Source organism: Cryptomeria japonica, chromosome 5 (genome assembly GCF_030272615.1).
Source record: "Cryptomeria japonica chromosome 5, Sugi_1.0, whole genome shotgun sequence".
NCBI classification, from domain to species: Eukaryota; Viridiplantae; Streptophyta; class Pinopsida; order Cupressales; family Cupressaceae; genus Cryptomeria; species Cryptomeria japonica.
The window spans coordinates 207,409,822-207,430,717 of record NC_081409.1 but is presented as its reverse complement, the minus strand read 5'-3'; the positions used below and the strand labels follow the sequence as shown (position 1 = coordinate 207,430,717).

At 32.9% G+C, this 20,896-nt stretch overlaps 1 protein-coding gene across 1 annotated transcript; it reads left to right on the top strand.

The window, feature by feature from the left end:
- Positions 1–9,283: 9,283 nt before the first annotated feature.
- Positions 9,284–10,091, top strand: LOC131875607 (caffeic acid 3-O-methyltransferase 1-like). The gene has a single exon (XM_059220196.1). The coding sequence runs from the start codon at positions 9,284–9,286 to the stop codon at positions 9,998–10,000; it is 717 nt and encodes a 238-aa protein (XP_059076179.1). The 3' UTR covers positions 10,001–10,091.
- Positions 10,092–20,896: the final 10,805 nt, after the last annotated feature.

The following is a 20,896-nucleotide window of genomic DNA, read 5'->3' as shown; positions in this document are numbered from 1 at the left end:
CACCTTAAACAAACACACCGCTTCACTTTGGCACAAATGTTGGTTCACAGTGTTATACCGGTTCTCACATATACCAATTCTCTCCTCTTCAGCATATTGACATCAAAGACAACATACAATGTCATCATGTCCTCATACCGGTTCACATAATGCCAACATGTGTAAGATTGAACTCAACCTCTCTATTAATTCTACACATGCTACTTTTTTTGTTTCTATTTTTTTATCTATATTCAAGAAATAATTGACAATGTCTTATGTTCATCTCATCTAAGTTTCCAATTTTCTCATCTTTTCTTATTTTTCTTTGTGTCCTTTCATTCTTTTTAATAAAAATTAGAGAAAAAATTATAAATGTCTCCATTGAATACAAATCATACAAGGCAGCTATCCCTCTCAAATATAGAGAAAACTTATTCATTCAATGATAATTTCTTGGTGTGCAAGTGGAGACTTGACAATCAAAACCCAATACAAAAATAGATTTGAATTTAGTTTAATGTTTAATGTTATGTCTTTTTTTTAATAAAGTACTTATAATTTAACTATAAAACTCTTGACAAATTTCTAGTACATCTTATATAAATTAAAATTAGTTTAACCATTACACCTCCATTTGATGCAAGTGCTAGTTTTAGAAATGTAAAATGGTCTCTTGTCAATCAACAACTAAATTTTAGAGTTGTGACTCATCATGCAACTTGTCATTGAGCATGTCTTAGATCCAAACACTAGAAACAACACTAATAACAATCTTTTTAATAATTAAAAACCATCGAAGAGTTTAACTGCAAAACACAGGAAACAACCCTAACCATAGCAAAAGACTAGAAAAAAACCTATGGGGCCAGCTTGTGAACCCTACTCATCATATAGGAATTTGTAAAGCTCCTTGGTCGCATCCTTATCCGCTTCGTCCACCGCAGTACGCTCTCGATGATGATTCCCCAGGATAATTAGGTTGCTCAAAGTGTTTCTCACACCATTCAACAACATCATGTGCATCTTCTATACGATCTCCTGTGTACTTTATTTGATGCTTTCTCAGAGCACGTTTGATACAAGCTCCTGCACCATCATGTTCACCCTGTCCATGACCACTCTAAAAAAAACTCCAAACATGTGGTATTTTGTCATTTCGATGATATCTACATAGTGCATAAAATAGCCTCGAAGATTTGAATTGTGCCTCACATCCATCAGACCAAACAAAATGTTTAACTATTGTTATGCCTCTATCTTTCAAATATTCAAAAAACTTCTTAAAGCAATGTTGTACAAAAAGTGTGTCATGCTCCTTATCATCACTGATATAGAAGTGGTACTCTTTCTTAATGACACAATTTTCAAATGTACTATCAACACCATCCAAATTCATCTGTGCATGTCGATAACACACATGCACCAGAATAGTGATTTGCTTTGAAAAGTAATACTCTGATTGAATCTCCTTTTGATGTGCAAAAGAGTAATTCTCTGCAAAGTCAACTACAGAAAGAATAGTTCCAAGTGGGAAAGTGTCTCTTAATCTTTTAAATTATTCTGCTTGCCACTTGGCAAAAAAACCATGGCATATGTATAGTTTTATCAACTTACGAAAATTTTCCATAAATGTTCCAATAGGTATTTCCTCTTCTACATAATCTAGCCTTGTAGATTCTTTTCCAAATTTTGTTTCAAATTTCTTGTACTTGTAACTCTTGCAATTTACCATCTTCCCCATGTCAGTATCTTCATCTCTACAAGGCAATTTAGCCAAGTCCCCGCATGTTCCACAAATTCCTCTTATGCAATTTATTTGACCAGTTGCATTATCATCTGATTTATCACATAAGATGGATGCTATGAATTGACTTGTTCGTTTAGGAGGAGCATTTTCATAACCATCACTATCTTCTCTAATCTTTTGAAACACCTGATAGTACAAGTCAAATTCGATGTGATAACGACAACAACAAGTTTCAAAAACTTTGTTTAACTTCACATAATATGGCCTTAACCGTTCAAACATGGTTTGTCCAATCTTTATATGAGGGTTTGTTTTAGTAAACAGCACATACAATTCCTATTTTGTTGTGGTTATCCAATGTTTTACATGGAGATCATAATGATCAGGACCAATCCTTTGCTTGATAACATCTCTACTATTTGATGAAGGACAAGTATTATCATTCCAAAACTTGTCACAAAGTTCCTAACAACATCTTCAATTCTATCAGAACAAGGAGCTCTATACATAATTGCCCAATTCCCTTCTGAGGTAGTATCATCCAAAATCTTTCTCCTTTTAACATATTTAGATATTGTCCTTCTACTAAAACCAAACTCAGATGACAGTGAAGAGAATTGTCTTTTTCGAGGCAATCTTTCATTTACTAAAGATGTCAACATCACTCTTCTTGAAATGGTCTTATCTAGTTTTCAAGATTTTTAACCAATGTTCACCAAACCTTTCTTAACATTATCAACAATGGATTTTTGTAGCTGAGTTGTTTTCCTCTTTTGACTTCTTGTATCTATACCCAACATTTTCATTGGATCTATTAAGTCTTTATGAGTAAGTACAATTGATAACAATTGAGCTTTTTCTAGTGTAGTATCAACATTGTTGAAATGAGACATTATTTCTTTTGCACTTTTATTCATTGACCTCCTTTTAGTACATGTCTAGGTTCTTCACTGAGACGTTTCAACTCATCCACATCCATTTCAAGTAAATGATCTAAATTTTTATAAGAAATATTTCTCTTCACCTGTTTAGCTAGATCCACAATATGCTCATCCATATTAGTGGTAGGAGGTAAGAAGCCCGACCCCTCTCCTTCAAAGGTCTCCATTGGTTAAACCTGGATAATCTCCTCCCTTTGTTCATCAACTATATTGTGTTCTTCAATAGGTTCATTTGCCTCAACTCTTGCTTTAGAACTCCCTTCTTCTCGAGCTCGTTCTGCACATAATTTAAGAGTTTGTGTAAGGTTCAAATTAATCTAGATTATTCAATTAGGTTTAAGAATAGGGGTGAATTTGGCTTAAAGCTTTGTGTTAAAATTAGCTCGTTCAATTTGGTTTATTAAATTTAATTACTTTCGGGACCTTAGTGTTATAACTCTAATTAAATTACCTTTTTAGGTTTAAAGTTCAATTTGTTCTAAGGTTAGGATTAGGGCTCAAATTTAAATTTAACTTGTGCAAGTAGGTTTAGAGTTAGAGTTAAATTTTGTTCAGTAATTAATATTTCAAGAAGATGATAATTATTTTAATTTAATTTTTTTTTGATGTTTAATTGTAGATTTACACATGAAGAATTATAATTAGTTTATTATTATCGTTTAATTTATGTTATTCCTTACGTATAGTGTTAAGGTTAAATTTTGTTTTGCACTAATATAACAAATAAACATAAACATATAAAGTGGAAATAAATATTGATGAGTTATTTTGAAAACCTCAATCTCTCACTAATTTAACACATAAAATGAAATTTTGATAAATTAGAAATTCCAATTTTGAAAATTAAAAGTACAAATATTTTGATGCATGCAAACAATAAAGGTGACCTCATATTAATTTGTTATGGACCATAATGTAGGTGGACTGCAATTTGTCACATGTGTGTATATTTAAGACCTATTATTGCATAATAGACCTCCTAATCTGAAATGTTTTTGCATACGTGAAGTCATATAAATAGAACCTAAATTATTCAACATGTAATAGTTTATAAATTTATGTCACATTTAAGACCTATAATCAATGTAATAGTCCTAATAGTCCTTATTATTAAAATCAATATGGCCACATATGCAAAAACATTTCACATTAATATACTTAACTCCCCTTAAGACAGATATATTATGTGATATTAAAGGACCTATCACATGAAATTAAGTACATGTCTTAAATATTCAATATACATATGTTAGAACCTAAATTATGACATAATAGGTCTTATTAATTTTATGACTTAATAGGTCTTATCTATTATAAATGGATTTAATTATATAGGAGAAAAATGCAATTACACAACAAGCAAGTTGATGGAATTTGAAATTTGCAAATACACATATTATCTCAAATTAATTATGCTTTCCAATTAAAACGAGATTATTTTTAATCCTATTATTTCCAATTAATTTAATTAAGATTTTTTAAATTAATTTTCATTAAAAATATTAGATAAAAAATATTGAACTAATTAATACTAACAAATAAACACTATTTTTGGTACGTAATACATATTAAATTAAATAGAAATAAAATTAAAAATACATACTTGCATCATGATATCTTTGTCTTCTTTGTTCTCGATATCTTTCTTCCGTTTTGGGAGAATAATTCCTTGAAGTCTTATTTTTCCTTCTCTTCTTGTTCCCCATGCTTTTAAAAAAACCTTCAAATTATTGCCCTCAAAATAATTTTTAAATGTCCTCTCTCATCCGAAAAGGCAAATTATTTTAATCATTTGTGTGATAAAAAATGAAAAAAATTATGGACATTTATACGACTCCACAAATAAAAAAATAAAAAAAATTGCGTCGGCCAGAGTTCGAACGAAACCCGACAGTTAAAAATGGTTGGGTTCGTTCGAACCTGACCATTACGGAAAAGTACAGGCCAAAATTAAGCCCATGGGTTCGAGCGAATGGGGGTTCTCTCGAACCCCTTATGGTTCGAGCGAACCCAATTCGATCGAAGTACTGTTCATTCGAACCGTCCTCTTAGAGGTTTCTCCCAAAAAATTTCAGAGTTCTGAAGAATTTATGACTTCGGAGCTCTGGTTCAAAGCACGAATGAAATAATATTGATAACCCAAAAATATTAGATGGTAGTACTCGGAGCAAGCTTTCCAACGAGTATAATTTTGTTATATTTTGAATTTATTATGTTCTTGTTTTTTTAATTTTATGGAAAATTGGTTTTTCACCGAACATGAACTTCTCTATTCAACGCATTGGGAAAAATAAGAAACTAATTCAAAAAAATTCTGAAAAATATCTAAGCCCTTGGTATTGATGTCTTCTTTCTAACAAAAATAAATAAATTGAATTTCGATATATATAGAACAAGTTATGTGTTAAAACTTAAACCTATGTCTGAATTATGACTGGTCGAACTTCAAAACTTTATAGAATGAAAAATATTGAACATATCACTATCAAACCAAATGCAAGCCCTCGATATTGATATTACAAACCAAAATTCAAAAAAATTGAGTTTTTATCATTTATAGAAAAAAATTTATGCATTTCGGGAGGCACGTCACTCTTAAAAAATGTAGTTTGTTGTAAAAAACTACTTTTCGAGGGAGATGGAAATTTTTTTAAAAAAACCTTCAAAAAAATTTGAAAAAAAATGTATATAGAATCTACAAACAAAATGCTACAAATCACTAATTTACATCATCTTCAAATTTTTAATAGTTTAAAATTTATAGTTCTCGGAAGTTGAAGATTATTTTAAAAATGTACAGCTCAGTGTCAAAAGTGGGAACCATTATTGTGAGTTCACCCTAGCTAAAAGTGAAAGAATGTTGTCAAGCTCTCAGTTTCGCATAGACTGGAAGAATGCTGGCAAAGCTTGTAGAGGGTAAAGGCTGGTAGTTGTTTTAGGGTCCGACTTTATACCCACCGATCAGATTTCGTTGGAATTTTGTAAATTCATTTCAACAAACATTGTTTGTGCATATCCTACAATCATAGCATTTCATTAGACCACATTTCTTTGAGTCATCTGACCAAACAGTTCATTTCTTAATTATAAAATCAATTCAATTCCAAGTGAACAGGCAATGAAGCATTCATCAAGAATTGAAGGAGAAATCACTATTGAACTTACTCCTGTCTCATATAACCCTATGTTGGCTAGGCCCCACAATAATTAGAAGATCCTAATTACTATTGTCCTATACCTTGCATTGACCATCACAATTTCACAGTGAGTTGAGTTAATTAGTCCATTAGCGAGATTGGGAAAGAGTTTGGTATTGAGTTAGGTGTTGGTGGAAGGTTTAAGGAGGTACACTATCATCATAACTAATGTTAGAGAGTATTGTGTGAAGAAGAATGGCCACGAAAGGAGTCACTATCCTAAGTGATTGAGACTGTCACAAAAAGTGAGTGTTGCAGCAGTGAATCTTCCTTTGACCTTTATGTGTTTGGGAGGATAAAGACCCATGGTGGTATATGTTGAGTGGTTGGGAGGGTAAAGACCCACATATCAACTATCTACTTTGTCATCCTAGGATAGTGTCCACCTACTCTAAAACCTTATGGGAACTCTCTATCTGATACTAACATATAAATAACATGTGCCTCTCATATAACCCTATTTTGGCTAGGCCCCACCATAATTAGAAGATCCTAATTACTAAAAACACTAGATTCTCCCCTAAAAGGTTGTTGAGTCATAGAAGGCCTAGCTTGATAGCTCTATAGTCTCTCATACCTAAAATGAGATACTTTGCCATAGCTGGTTACAAACTTCTCTCATGCCTCTTGTGTCCTCCCATGTACCTCCTTTTCCATAAGAGACTTTGCCATAGCAACCCTAAAGTCATTTGGATTGGCCATGTGTAGGAAAACTGAAATTTTGGGCTTTCCACCCCTAATGAAATAATTGATAAGTAACTTGTCTTGAATGTAATATAGAAACTACAAGAACTCCAAAAACTAACTCTCATGTTGAGCCACTATGAAACCTTATTATGTAAATTGTGAAACTCATCTATGCATCTCTGTCAAAAATATTTTGAAATAGAACACACTTTGAAGCACTCCAAAATGGTATCTGGAGAGGGTTTCCAATGTGAGTTGGTGCAATTTATCCTCCCAGTACCACAAGGTGGAATCAAGTCCTCTCACAAATTGCATTGAAAATTATGCTTTTAAGTTGCTCACATATAGATGCAACCCAAAGCATAAGTCCAAGCTAAGTAACCAAGACTTAACCTCAACCCCATTTGTGGATCTTAAAAATGTAGATGATTGGAGATGAAGCAACTCTTAAATATGATCCTTTGGCTCATGAGATGTGCTTGCTATAGTCTATACCTCTTGTATTTATGCATGATGAGGCTAGGTAATGTGTATTGATCAGTATTCTATCTCCTCTATGTACATTTCCCAAATTCAAGGCGAACTCCTAATAAGCTCCCAAGATGCAAGTATATGCTCCTCTACTACAAGTGGATCCTCATGGCTTGTAAGATTTGAGGTCCATACTCAGGCTACTCATCTTGGTGAAAACTCTCAAAGTGATATGACTCTTCCTTCCATTTCCTACACCCTATTTTCTAACCCACACCTCATAACCTTTACCTCACTTCCTATCATTATTACCTTCCATCTACCTTTCATATCCCCTATTTTAACCTCCTCCACTTTCCTACATCCTATCCTAAACCTTAACCTCAAACACACTTACTTTTACTTAACCTACCTAACCCCTTTCCATCCTTCACATCCTTAATTTATCTCCCCCCATTCACTTTCCTACCTTCCAAACCCCTAACATATCCTAACTTACTCTTTCACCATTACATCCTTCATCACTTACCTCCCTATCTTATCAGCTTTCACCATTTTATACCACCTTCCTAATGGTACACTTATGCTCCCTTCCAAAACACCAACAAAAAATAGCACTCGATCACTACACAGTGCTCTCATGGTTCTACAGCAGGGACATGACCTCGATTTGTACATATTCACCTCAATTTGAGTATTAGCAGATATCGGAGCATAGAGCAGTGAAGGACAACTATAGTAGTAGTTGCCCACAAGATCACGAGATGGATCTATCATCGAGGCTACTTTCTTTGTTTCCTCCGCCGGACGAAGGGAAGCAATGAGGAACAACTAACGCCTCTCCTTGTAGGGGTTCCCCGTTCCAGATGGAGGATCACCTTCACTGCTTCAGATTCCAGGGTAACCTTCATTCAATGTGCGGTGTAGGTTAGGGTCATTGATTTAGGTCACTTCACCAGTCATGTCTGCGAGAAAAATGATCAATTGATCGATGGTTTAATAACTAAATGGATGTTGGTCGTTTCTATAGTCATGTCTGCGAGAACAATGATAAATGGAGAGATGGGCTATGCTGGGGCCCCTACTATTCTATGCTCCTATTATTCTATGGTGGAAGAAGATCTATTCCATCTGATTTTTTTCTGGTCGGAGGATCGATCCAAAGTTGTTATGCTCCATCCCGAGGAAGAGGGATTGAAGCTGGTCCAAAGGATGGAGGTAGTTCACCCCCGGTTGAGGAAGTTAGGTTCTCGACAATTCAGTTGAAGGAAGGGAGGCTCTTAGGGAACCCCACTTAATTCTATTTTGTTACCCCACTGGATTGTTCTCCCTCATTATCGGTTTGAATCCTAAACCCATACACCACTAACAAAATGCCAAACAGCTTACAAATGGGCCCAAAACATGCCCTTATTACATTAAATAATACCCAGACTTGAAAATGCCCCTAACAGACAGCAAACACAAAAACATAACAAAATTTTAATTGTTATATCTTCTCTAACGAGAATGTGACAAATAAATCATCCCACGGTTGCAAAAATGATAGACATATATATGAAAAATCTCAATTTCAAAAAGAATACTTTAATATAACTATTTACAGTATTTTACACAGCAAAAAAGGTCACAAACACATTTTACTTCTTTAAAATATGTTATACAATCACTTTAAGTAGTCTATTTGAAATGAAATTTGAGCCACTTTCGGTAGTTCAGTTAAAAAATTGCTAAGCCTGCTGGTACCCACATGCTGAAATGGGCAAAGAAATCATTAGGAGGAAAATTGAACTGCCATTTCACATCATATATATAAATACTAAAGCAATATATCATAAGAACTTGGAGACATGAAAAAAGGATGATAAGCATGGAAAAGGAAAATGAGGAAGTGGCCCGCACTGCACAAGTTGGCGAGGCGTCTCAAATTGAGAGTCTGTAGCTGATGAGACAACTATGGCTTCCTCAGAGTCACAACAGTCTGCTAAACCACGTTTTGCTCCTTTTATATTTTCCAAGACACTGCAATGACTTATAACATATTAAAAAGATAAAAAGTAGTTTACAGTAATATTTTACAATATATTTAAACATTAAATATTTAAAAAGTTTCACTCACGTTTTAGAATTGCTAAACAGTTTACTGTAATTATTATATACAATTTGATATTTTATTATAGGCAACATTTCAATGTTCCACGTTTCAGTGTCCCTGACTTTTCTATAAATTGACAAAGTTTGTAATAGATGAGACAACTATGGCTTCATCAAAGTCTTCGATGGAAGCACATCTCGAACTCTATGAAATCATTCTTTCAGCAGCCAAGCCCATGGCCCTTCGAGCTGCTGTTTTGCTTAACATTCCTGACATTATTGCCATCCATGGTAGTCAGAATCCCCTCTCTGTGGACCAAATTGCATCACATATTTCTTCTTCCACCAACAAACCTGCCCATACCGACTACCTGTTTAGAATCATGAGGCTTCTGGCTTCCATTAGTGTCTTCACAGAAGAGACCACAATAGATTATGGTGGCACTCCCCAATTCAAATATGGCCTCACCAGCATCTCTAAGTTGCTGGTGAAAAATGATGCCCAACAATCCTGTGCACCCACTGTCTTGACCATTAATCTAAAGTGCATAGTAGATGGTTATCAACATCTTCATGACTCTGTCATAGAAGGCTGCCCTGCATTTACCAAAGCCAATAGCATGGGCATATTTGAGTACAACAGCAATAATCCTGAAGCAAACAGGATTTTCAATGAGGGCATGGCTACTAATACTGGCCCTTTAATGGCTCATGTGGTGAAGATTTATGATGGGTTTAACAGCCTGAAGAGTGTGGTGGATGTTGCAGGAGGGGTAGGGTCTACAATATCTGCAATAGTTGCAGAATATCCTCACATTCATGGCTTCAATTTCGACCTTCCTCATGTCATAAGGACTGCTGTTCCCATACATGGTCACTAACCTCCTCCTCCTCATATTTCTGAAGGACAATTTTTTTAATTTAGAAAATGAAATTTTATGGAGTTTGATATTGAATGCTTTTCTTGTTTGTTGAAGATATTTCATATGCTCGTCTTTCCAGCACTACTGTTATACTTTTCTGACTTTCACTTAAGAATTTAGAGTATACGACTTTATGCAGTGAACCTCGTTCTGTGAGAAATATTTTAAAATTTCATGGTTTTTAATTTTTTAAGAGGTATGAAATGGTTTTGTCTATTTACAATTAAGTTTTAAAGGTTTAATTCGTCATGTAATTTGTCACATTAATATGTTTAGTGAGAAGTGTCTTAAAAGTTACTTTTTAAGGATTTGGTCAAAACTTAATCATGAAATTTTTGGTAATTGAAAAAAATATCATTTATTGTTAGAATCATATAATATTTTATTTAGAATGTAACTTATATGCAATGTAAATAATCTCAATATTTTTCTTGGGACCCATCTAATCCACACTATGCAAAAAAAGGATAGTGGAAAGGTTCTCTCCACTTCTAAAAAGGTTATGCAACATCTTAATTTCAGCTTCTTCCATAATCTTTAGGGATTTTGGAGATGCTTCAATTTTGTGAGGGTTGTGACCTATGAAGGGTTCTGAAGTTCTGCAATTTATCATGGGGTTGTGACCTGTGAAGGGTTCTTAAGGTCTGCAATTTATCATGGGGTTGTGACATGTGAAGGGTTCTTAAGGTCTGCAATTTATCATGGTGATGTTGTTGTCCTGTACTTTCTATTGACTTTGGGGCCTTTGGAGGATGTATCAATTTTTTTTTAAATCTGGACAATGCTCTTCCCCTATCTATTTGGATTTATTTATGCTATTGTTTAGGCTTTGGAGCATGTTCTTTGTGCAGTTGGTGTAAATTGATATTTTTTTTATGTTATGGGTCTATTATGTCATGGAGTGAAGAGATTTTGTATATTTGGATCTCATCTCTGATCTTTGTTTGAGTGTTCTTATGGTTCAAACTTATGATTGTTTTATATTTTTTTATTATTCTAAATATAATTATATATATGAGGTTCCCCTCTTTGCAAAAAACAAAACAAAACAAGAAACTTTGTTATCTCTATTCTTTATATATAATGACATAGTAGTTGAACACAAAAATATTATTTGTTGTTCTAAAAATAACATATTATTATTGCCTTTCAAAATCCCCCATTTTTTGTTTTTTTCTTATCATTTTGGTGCTTGTTTCAGGTTGTGGGAGCCTTGTAAAACCCATAGGCAGGCTAGATGCTAGCAATTTTCAAGGGCCTAGTTTGGCCAACTGTTGTTTTTTGTTAAGGATAGATTTTTCTTTTGGTGGCCTAAGATCTATGTTATAGGTTAAGGGATCTTGGGAAAACCCTTCTCTGCTGGTTTTGGATGCTAGTTTAAAACCTAGGTTGAAGGTTAGGGAAGCCTTTCAAAACCCCATGTGTCCAGATTGTGAATGTATGATTATCTGTGGTGTTTCAAAGGTTATGGGTGCTTGGAATCACACATGGTATTTGTTGAAGGTTAAAGGAGTTTTATTAAAACCCTTGTGCATGTGTTAGGCACTGGCTTTCTCTGTATAGCTAAGGTTGGGCTGCTAGTTTTTTTTATGATTACTCTTCTTGGTAGCATGGTATTGTGGGTTCTAGATCCTCGTAAAATCTGAGGGTTTTGAGTCCCCTCAAAACCTATTTTTTCCTTAATAAAAAATATATTATTATTTAAAACACAACTTATATTCAACTTTAAATGATGATAAGACTTCTTGACAATTCTCTACTCATGGCACTCTAGGTTGGTTGAGTTGGGGAGCTTCCCTAATTTATTCTCCATTTAAGGACTTGGAAAACTATGTTTCCTAAATAATTATTGAAAGGTGGAAGATATGTCTTCTCATATCTATCTCTTAGTCATGCACTTGGGTTAAGGGTGTCCTAGAAAACTATTCAAAGGTGAAAGAAAGGTCCTCCCAAGTCTATCTCCTATTCACACACAAGGGCTAAGAGTGTTTCCAACTTTATCTCCTAGTCACACACTAGGGTTAGCTAGGGTAGGATTTGAAATTATTTAGGTTAGATCCTCAAGTATTGTATTGTGTTTAATAGCTTGGCTACAATTGTGTTCTTTCTATCTTGATTCTAAAGTTATTCTTGTCTATGTGGAACTTATCTCATACACCTTTGGCCAGTCTATGTAAAATATTTTGAACCCTTTCAAATCTCTTTTTACCTTAACAAAAAATAATTAACCTAGATAAAGAGTTGACGTAATATTATTCAAATTAAATATAACATTTAAATAACTTGAATGTGATACTTAGGTCAAAATTTGGTTATGAGAGTAAGAAATGAATATGATGATCCAATAGCTCGTAGCCCATATGTATAAAGAATAGATGACTTGGAGATTGAGCATGAATATTTAGTGATAAATATAAGGTAAGTATATTGTGATGTCACGAGACAAATTAACATAAGAATAAACTGCTTGTTAGCTAGTTATTGCATTACAACAATCTCATAAATAAAGTGGGACAAAAAATCAAGGGAAAAAGGTATGGTAATACAACTTTACCATTATATTTTCTTCCACATGGATGTGCATACTAACTACTAGGAAAAAAAATGCATACTAAATAAAAATTACCAATCAGTCTAAAGAAAAAGTGAATTTGAAGTTTTCTTGCAATGGGTGCTCCATACAAAACATACCAAAAATTAATTCAATGAGCCTAAAATTTATCACATATTTAAGATAAACAGTAACTTAAATATCATGAGAAAGAATTATCCTTAATAATAGTGAAAGTAAAGAGGAGAAGGGTAAGATATTTCACCTATAATAGAAAGTAATATAAGATTCAACTATATAAATATGTAGATATCCAACTAAGTGGATGAGATGCTAAAGGAATATAACAATACAAAATATGATCTCTAACTTTGTAGATAGAATGATAACAATTATTAGGTAAAAATGAAATATTAATATATGTAGAAATCAATATTTGTTAGGTATAATCAAATGCTTATAGGTATCATAAGTATGTAGTTAAAATAATTCTCATGAAAAAATATTAGTGTCTCATTTATGTTGCATAGATGGATAAGAGAAATGCCATCTTTAATTCATAATGTATTAAACCATAACATCCACAATAAACTATGTATCAATATTCAAGTATTCCCTCAATATCCAAGGGGTTGAGCTTAGCTAGTTAAAGCATTGAGTTCTCAATGTGGAGACCCAAGTCCAACTCCCATGAGGGACACCTTTGTGTAGAATTCTAAGTTGTGACTATTGCTCTTCCATTGGTTGTATTTGTCTCATTGTTTAAAGTTGATTTCTAAGTTGTGACCCTTGGTCTTCCAATTGTGGTTTCTAGTTTGGTGCTCGAAAGGATCTAGTATTTGTAATAAGTTTGCTCGAAAGGAGCTAGTATTTGTAATTGCATTAAATTTCTTCTCAATAATTTTCAACTAATTATAATGTCAATTTAGCATTCTAAATTCTAATGAGCCACTTCATCTAGCAATGATGATCTATCAAAGGTATTAACACTATTTAGTCTTTTTTATTCCATATTTTTCATATAAATATCTTCTCAAGAAATAACGATGTTTAGGTAGAATGCCATCCTCTTATTTAAGTGTGGGAGTAAAGGGTAAGCTCCCCTTGGTACATGCACACATGCATAGTCAAAACCATGTTTTAGACCATTATCACTCTAGGGTACTCTAGAATTTCTATGGTTTCTAGGTAGAAGTGTGATACATTTGAATCATCATTGATTTTTTAGATTTGTTAAATATTTATGACTTTACAACTATAAGTAATTAGTAAGAATATACAAAAATAAGCCATGCCTTGTGCATCATCAATTCCACTTTCTATGTTAACACCTCTAGCTTTTCACTAGCATAATGAGAAAATTGTTATACAAGAAACGACATAATCCATTGTAATTTTTGCACTAGTTCCTATAAGTATTCACCAACATAATGAGGACACCACTTTACAAGAAAAGGAAGAAGATCTTGATACACACAACTAATATTTTTCTAAAACATATTTAGCCAAGTTCTTCATCTAAGACATAGATGTAATGAAGATCATTTCTATACAAGAAAGGATGAATTATATGTGCATATTTTTGTGTAACATTCACTTTCACACATTAGTTAAACATTAACACACATGATGCTAAAATATTTTCCTACATTTCTAATAGCTTCAAAAACATCTATGCAGTCATAATTCCTATACATTTGCTTGTAATAAAGAATAGTAAAATCATACATATGCACTCTTTTGTCACATTGCATGACTTTAGGAGTTTTTAATTCTTTCAACTATGACATTATCAACTCTTGCACAGACATCTTTATTATAAGGAGGATCAAAACATGTGAAAATCATGCATTTGCATAAACACATTATATTTGGTTCCATACACATCGAACACCAAGGTTATGCTTCATCCACATATTCTTTCCAACCAACTAGCTCTATATTGATCCAATACTTGGGTAGGTATAATTTATGATGGCAAAACAATAGTCCTAAGTGGCAATAGAATGACAAAAAAACAAACTTAAGTAACTGTATGTGAAAAATTGAATTCATTATCTACATAGGTTACAATATGTGTAGTCAAAAAAGTCGTGGAAAATTGAATACAATTTATGGACTACTATTTTTTTAATATTTTAAAAGTGAATTTGGAAAAAAAGGGATCTTTTAATTTGTGTTCAACTATTGGATCTTTTCTACTGGATTTAAAGTTAGTTTTAACAAGATTTATGGCTACCAAAAGGTATTGAGAAGATTTAGATTGTATATAAATTATATTTTAAATAAAAATATTTGATTGAACTCTTACAACAAATGATATTTTTTTATTCAACTACTAGGGATTCCATTATTAATTTTTGGTTAAATATTTAAAAAGTCATTTTTAGGGTACTTATGACTAGATGTGCTAATGTGACAAGTTGCATTATGAGTCACAACTATAAACTTTAGGTGTACATTGAAAAGAGACCATTTTACATTTCTAAAATTAGCACTTGCACCAAAAGGAGGTGCAATGGATACACTGATTGTAAGTTATACAAGATGTCTTATAAATTTGACAAGAGATTTATAGTTAAATTTATAAGACTTTATTAAAAAATTGATACAACATTAAACATTAAACTAAATTTAAATATATTTTTGTGTTGGCATATGATTATTGAGTCTCCACTTGCACACAAAGAAATTATCATTGAATGAATAAGTTTTTTCTACATTTGAGAGGGATAGCTCCCTTGTATGATAGAGATATTTGTAATTTTTTCTTTTTTTTTAATTAAAAAGTATAAAATGACACACAAAGAAAAATAAAGAAAGAGGGGAAACTTAGATGAGACAAACATAAGAGGCCATCATGGATTCCTTGAATATAGATAGAAAAATAGAAACAAAAAAAGTAGTGCATACATGTATAATTAAATGGAGATCTGTTGAGTTCAACCTTAGATTCATCACTAATAGGAAAGTAAAGATTTAATTATTTGTTTCTTTTTAGAAAATACACAAAGAAAAGGACAAAGGAATTATTGGAGCAATGTTCCCAAGTCAAGATCAACGACAACTATAGCTTCCAAAATCAAGAGAAAATATAAATCACCAAAAATGATAATGTATTGAGATGAGATACAATGTGTACTTGAATTCTTTCTTAAATAGGCAAGAACAAGAAAGAGAGAACCAATTGGGTGTGAGGGTAGGTAGGAGTAGGTACAACTACCCTAATACAAATACCAATGCATAGGTAAAAATAATAATAAACTCAACCTACTCACCTAGAAACATGTAATAATACTATGTGCCTAAGTTGGACTTAAGCACCAAAAATAGGGAAAACCTATTTACGCTAAGAGAAATGAATTGTAATACCAAACTTAATAATATTAAATAAAAACCCATGAGGAATAGAAAGGGACACAAAGTTAAATACATAAAATATAGAGAACAAATTAAAAAATTTAAGATCATATCTAATAACGATATGAGATGCCAAGAAACATCCAAAAACACAAAGTTCTATACAAATATTCTTCTTAATTTAGAGATGAGATCAAAATTCCATGTGGGTATTGGACTTGTACAATGATGTGTCCCTTTGGCAACAAATATTATTACAATATTGTTTTAACAATAAATAGGTTAAACCAATAGTACACCATCCCAATAAGTCTTCAACTTTATCCTTTGAACTATACAAAATATTAAAATTAAAAAAACATAAAGCAACTATACATTTCATAGCCCATTAAAATAATTATATGTTAAATGTTATAAAATGACCTAATAACAAATACTAAATCTTCACATGAATTTATAGACATGCGGTTATTATTGCACGTTGTGTCAAATAATTCATGTGCAAAACTAGAGGTGAAATTATTTAAGACATTATATGTGCATTGGTTGTAGGTGAACATTCTTTTAGATAATTTTATCAAAAAATTCACTTGCTTGTTATATGCATTACATATTACATATTACATGCATTTTTCAAATGAATCATATGTTTTGATCATGTTTCTATATAAAAGTTTTTTTTTGCTTTTAGTTGCAAGTTACGTAAAAGTCCATTCAAATGAGTAAATATGGCACCAATGCAAACAATAGAATCAACTTGTTCTATCCTGCTTTCTACAAATGTATGTTCCCTTTTGTAGTTCTATTACTCTAGAAATTCACCCACTAATACAACCCTTCTAGTTGTACCTTTACAAAGTATTAACTATATTTTTTTGGCATTTCCATTTGGAATGAGCTTTCACCATCTATGAGGCTATCTGATGCTAATATATGGAGTATAAAGGTATCAAAATGTGGCATGTTAGCCCCCCCTTTTAAATAGGAACTTGACAGATCTTCAAATTCACATGCCATATTAAGATATTTTATGTTTTGAGTAACAAAATAAAAAAAATTATGTTCCAATTAGAAAAGTTGTATTCATAAGAGATAACATAATTCCACAAAATAAAATTACTATGTTCTTATTAGAAAAAAGTTGTATTTAACTAATAACGTTCCTCTCATAATTTTTGCTCACATAAATTGTCATTACTTATATAGTGCTCGACTTGGAATATTGTTACTATATTTCAATGATTTGATCATTTCGTATACATAATATGGATTATAGGGCAAATTTTTTTATAATATATTATTTGGATTAATTAAAAAACTATTATCACATGGGTGAACTCACAAAGCTGGTTCCCACTTTTTGGTACATCCTGATTTTTGCTGAAATCATACATTTTTTGGAAAATATAATTATTTAAGCTTTAAGAGGTCCCATTTGAAGTAATTAATTGAAGAGAGTTAGATCAAAGGCTCTTAGATCAAAATTTCTTGGATAGAACCTCTCTATTTCTAAATCATAGTTGCAATGGAGTCTCCTTTGCATCTATCAAATGCTGATAAAAAACCAATTTTACATTAGCTTTTGAGGGGTCAAATGAATTCATTTAGAAGTTTTGTTTTCTTGAGGATTTAGTCCTCATTATAAGCTTTCCAAATAGTATAATTTTTAATATATTTAAGTTTATTAATATATTTTTATTTTATTTTTTATGAATGTAGGTTTTTCACCGACCATGAACTTCTTTGTTCAATGCATTGGGAAAAATAGCAAACTAATTCAAAAAAATTCCTGAAAAATATCTATGCCCTAGGTATTGATGTCTTATTTCTAACAAAAAAAATAAAACTTAATTTTGATATATATAGAGCAAGTTATGTGTTCAAACATACACCTATATCTAAATTATAATTAGTCGGACTTCAAAACTTAATAAAATAAAAAATATTCAATATATCACTATCAAACCAACTGCATGCCCTGGGTATTGATGTTACAAACCAAAATTTAAAAGAGATAAGTTTTTATCATTTATAGAAAAAAATTTATACGTTTTGGGATGCACATCACTCTTAAAAAATTTTGTTTCCTGTAAAAAACTACTTTTGAGGGAGATGGAAAAATCAATAAAATTTTATTCAAAAAAATTTGAAAAAAATATATTTAGAATCTACAAAAAGGATGTTACAAATCACTAGTTTACATCATCTTCAAATTCTTAACGATTTAAAAGTTATAGGTGTCGGAAAGTGAAGGTTTTTTGCAAAATGTTCATCTAAGTGTCAAAGTTGGTCAAAAAGTGGGAACCAGTATTGTGAGTTCACCCACATATATCATTGATTTAAATAATAAAAATTATTTTTTAAATTTTTATTTTTTGAATATATCTTACTTAATTTTACATTAATTTAAGAAAACTAGTATAATATTCAAAAAAATGTTATTTTAGAAAATTGGATATAAATGAAACTGTGATATAATTAAATTTTATTATCTTAAATATAATGATAATTGAACTATATTATGGAAGGTGTGTTGTTTAAACCAATAAGGAAATTTTGTAAACTTTAACTAATTTATGCTCACACAATAAAATTGAATTTATATAAATAGACGAGTTGCCTGGGAATATTGTTGCCTCCCTAGGGACTTTGGAGGGCTAGGCCTTCTTTCAGCTTAGAAGCAAGGCCTTGCCTTATCTGCCAAATGGGTTATTAGAGTCCTCTCTGGTAATGAGGCTTGAAAAATTCTTCTCAAACATTGAATTTATTTAAGGCATCCTATCAACAAGCCAACCTGGAAGGGGATTGGTTTTCAAACCCTTCTAGTGATGAAAGATGTCATGCAAATCCAAGAGACTTTTGTTGCTAAAAGCATCTGACAGGCCTGCGAGACTGTCAAGTCGTGGCTTTGCTGGGAACGAGCTAGTTTTCGAGATGGCCTCTCTTTTAACCAACACAATATTTGGTGGTCATCATTCATTCAGGTTCAGGGGATTCCCCTAGCGTGTGTTCCTGGAGTCTGTGCTCTACGCTTTCAAAAGTGTGTCTTTTGCACTCCGTGGGATCTTTTTTTCATGCTACTATGAGTCTTCGCACTTGGGAGGACTTATAGGCCCAATTCCATTTCAGCCAACCAGATTGATGGATATTTGATCTAGTGGTGTTGGTTCTACCTCTAAATATGGTACACAAGCATGGCATTCATTCTGTCAAGCCTTGGTAGAAAGATCGGCATGGGTTCCTCAACACTCCTTTCTACAAGTATAAGCCAAACTTGGTTACCATTGGATCGTTCCTCATTTGCCAATGGTTCCTTCTTTGAATCTTCGGTGGCATTTGCACTCTTCTTTGGCCACATGGCAGTGTAGATTTCACACTATTTGGATCACCAATTTTGAATCCCAAGTGGCTCATTTCGCCTGGTGTATTCTTTTACAAGGCTTGCCCTTGGGTTCTCAGCTCAAGCATTTGGAGGTGCTAGATCCTTGATGTCCTTTTTGTGGGCAACCCGAAACTTTCATGTATCTATTTTGGTATTGCATAAGAGCCCAACAATTGTGGGTTTGGATTCATGACTTCTTTCGGTCTTTTTGGTCTAAACCCTTCTCCTAGCATATGGTTTTGTTGGGAGACTCTCCCAAGTTTCCTTTCAAATTCACATAGATATGGCCTATGCTTTCGGGTTGGAAATCCTCTTCAATCTTTGGAAAGATAGAAATGCCATTTTATTTTCTCATAGCTCTCTGGATCTTAATGTTTCTATTTATGCTAAAGCTTGTATATGTAATAATGTGATGTTATAGATTCAAGTACAAGCGAATAAAGTGGCACTTGAAGTTGCCCATATGCAGGTGCTTCTTGACCACTAGGGTAATGCCCCTTGTACAATTGTCAGAGTCCCACCAGACCCTTATATTTTTGGTGATCGTTCTTTGTCTCGTGGCAGGTAGTGTGACCGCAGTTCTTCCACTCACTGCTCGTGCATGTCGCGTTCCCAGGCTCCCTGCCACCAATTTGGTGGGGGAAGAGATTTCTTGCGTCACCACTTGACTTCTCCTCCATAGGGTGCTCCCTCTTCTGGGTTGCCTATGGGTGGAGCTACTTTTGCACCTCCTAGCCTTTCTAGCTGGCTAGCTTTCGATGCTTATTCTGGGTGGCCCAGCTCCTCTAAAGGTTTCCCACGACTTTCCCTAGCCATCTCCCTAGCCATCTCCCTAGCCAGGAAGGAGATAGAGAATGAAGACAAAGCTGCAGTTGAAGATGGTAGGGTTTCTCCTACCTTTCTCTTGACCCCACTGATGTGTGGGGTCCGAAGGATGATGTGATCCGCCGCTTTCTGCAGCCACTATATTAATCGCTTAGTGGCTAATTTGTTTTTTTCTTTGTAGCTGGTTTTTTGAGCTCTTCTCGCGTGGCTTTTTTTTTATAGAAGTTGATAGAGAATGAAGACAAAGTTGTAGCTAAAGAAGGTTGGGTTGCTCCTGACCTTGCTTTTGACCCCATTGATGTATGGGGTTTGAAGGATGATGTGATCCGCTATCTTCTGCAACCACTGTACATTAATTGCTTAGTGGTTGATTTGTTTTTTGCTTTGTAGCTGGTTTTCCGGGCTCTACCCGCGCGAGTCTTGTTTTTTTGGTTCTCTAACCCCTTTTTTTGTGAATAGTATACTTTTTAATTATTAATGATAATGCTCTATTCATCAAGAAAAATAAATATATAAATAAAGCATTAAGATATTTAAATTTAAATTACGTAAGGAAAATTAGAATTGCCATAATGAAGCATAAAAACTTATATATATATGAGCACTCAATGAGCTTCTGCCTGAAGAATGGCAATCTTGTGAATTTTTCTATGTTAAAATCAATTTACAACTCGATGGAAAGTGTGTTCAGTGGAACGTAATTAAATTTAATAGATATTTTTAAAGAAATGTTAAA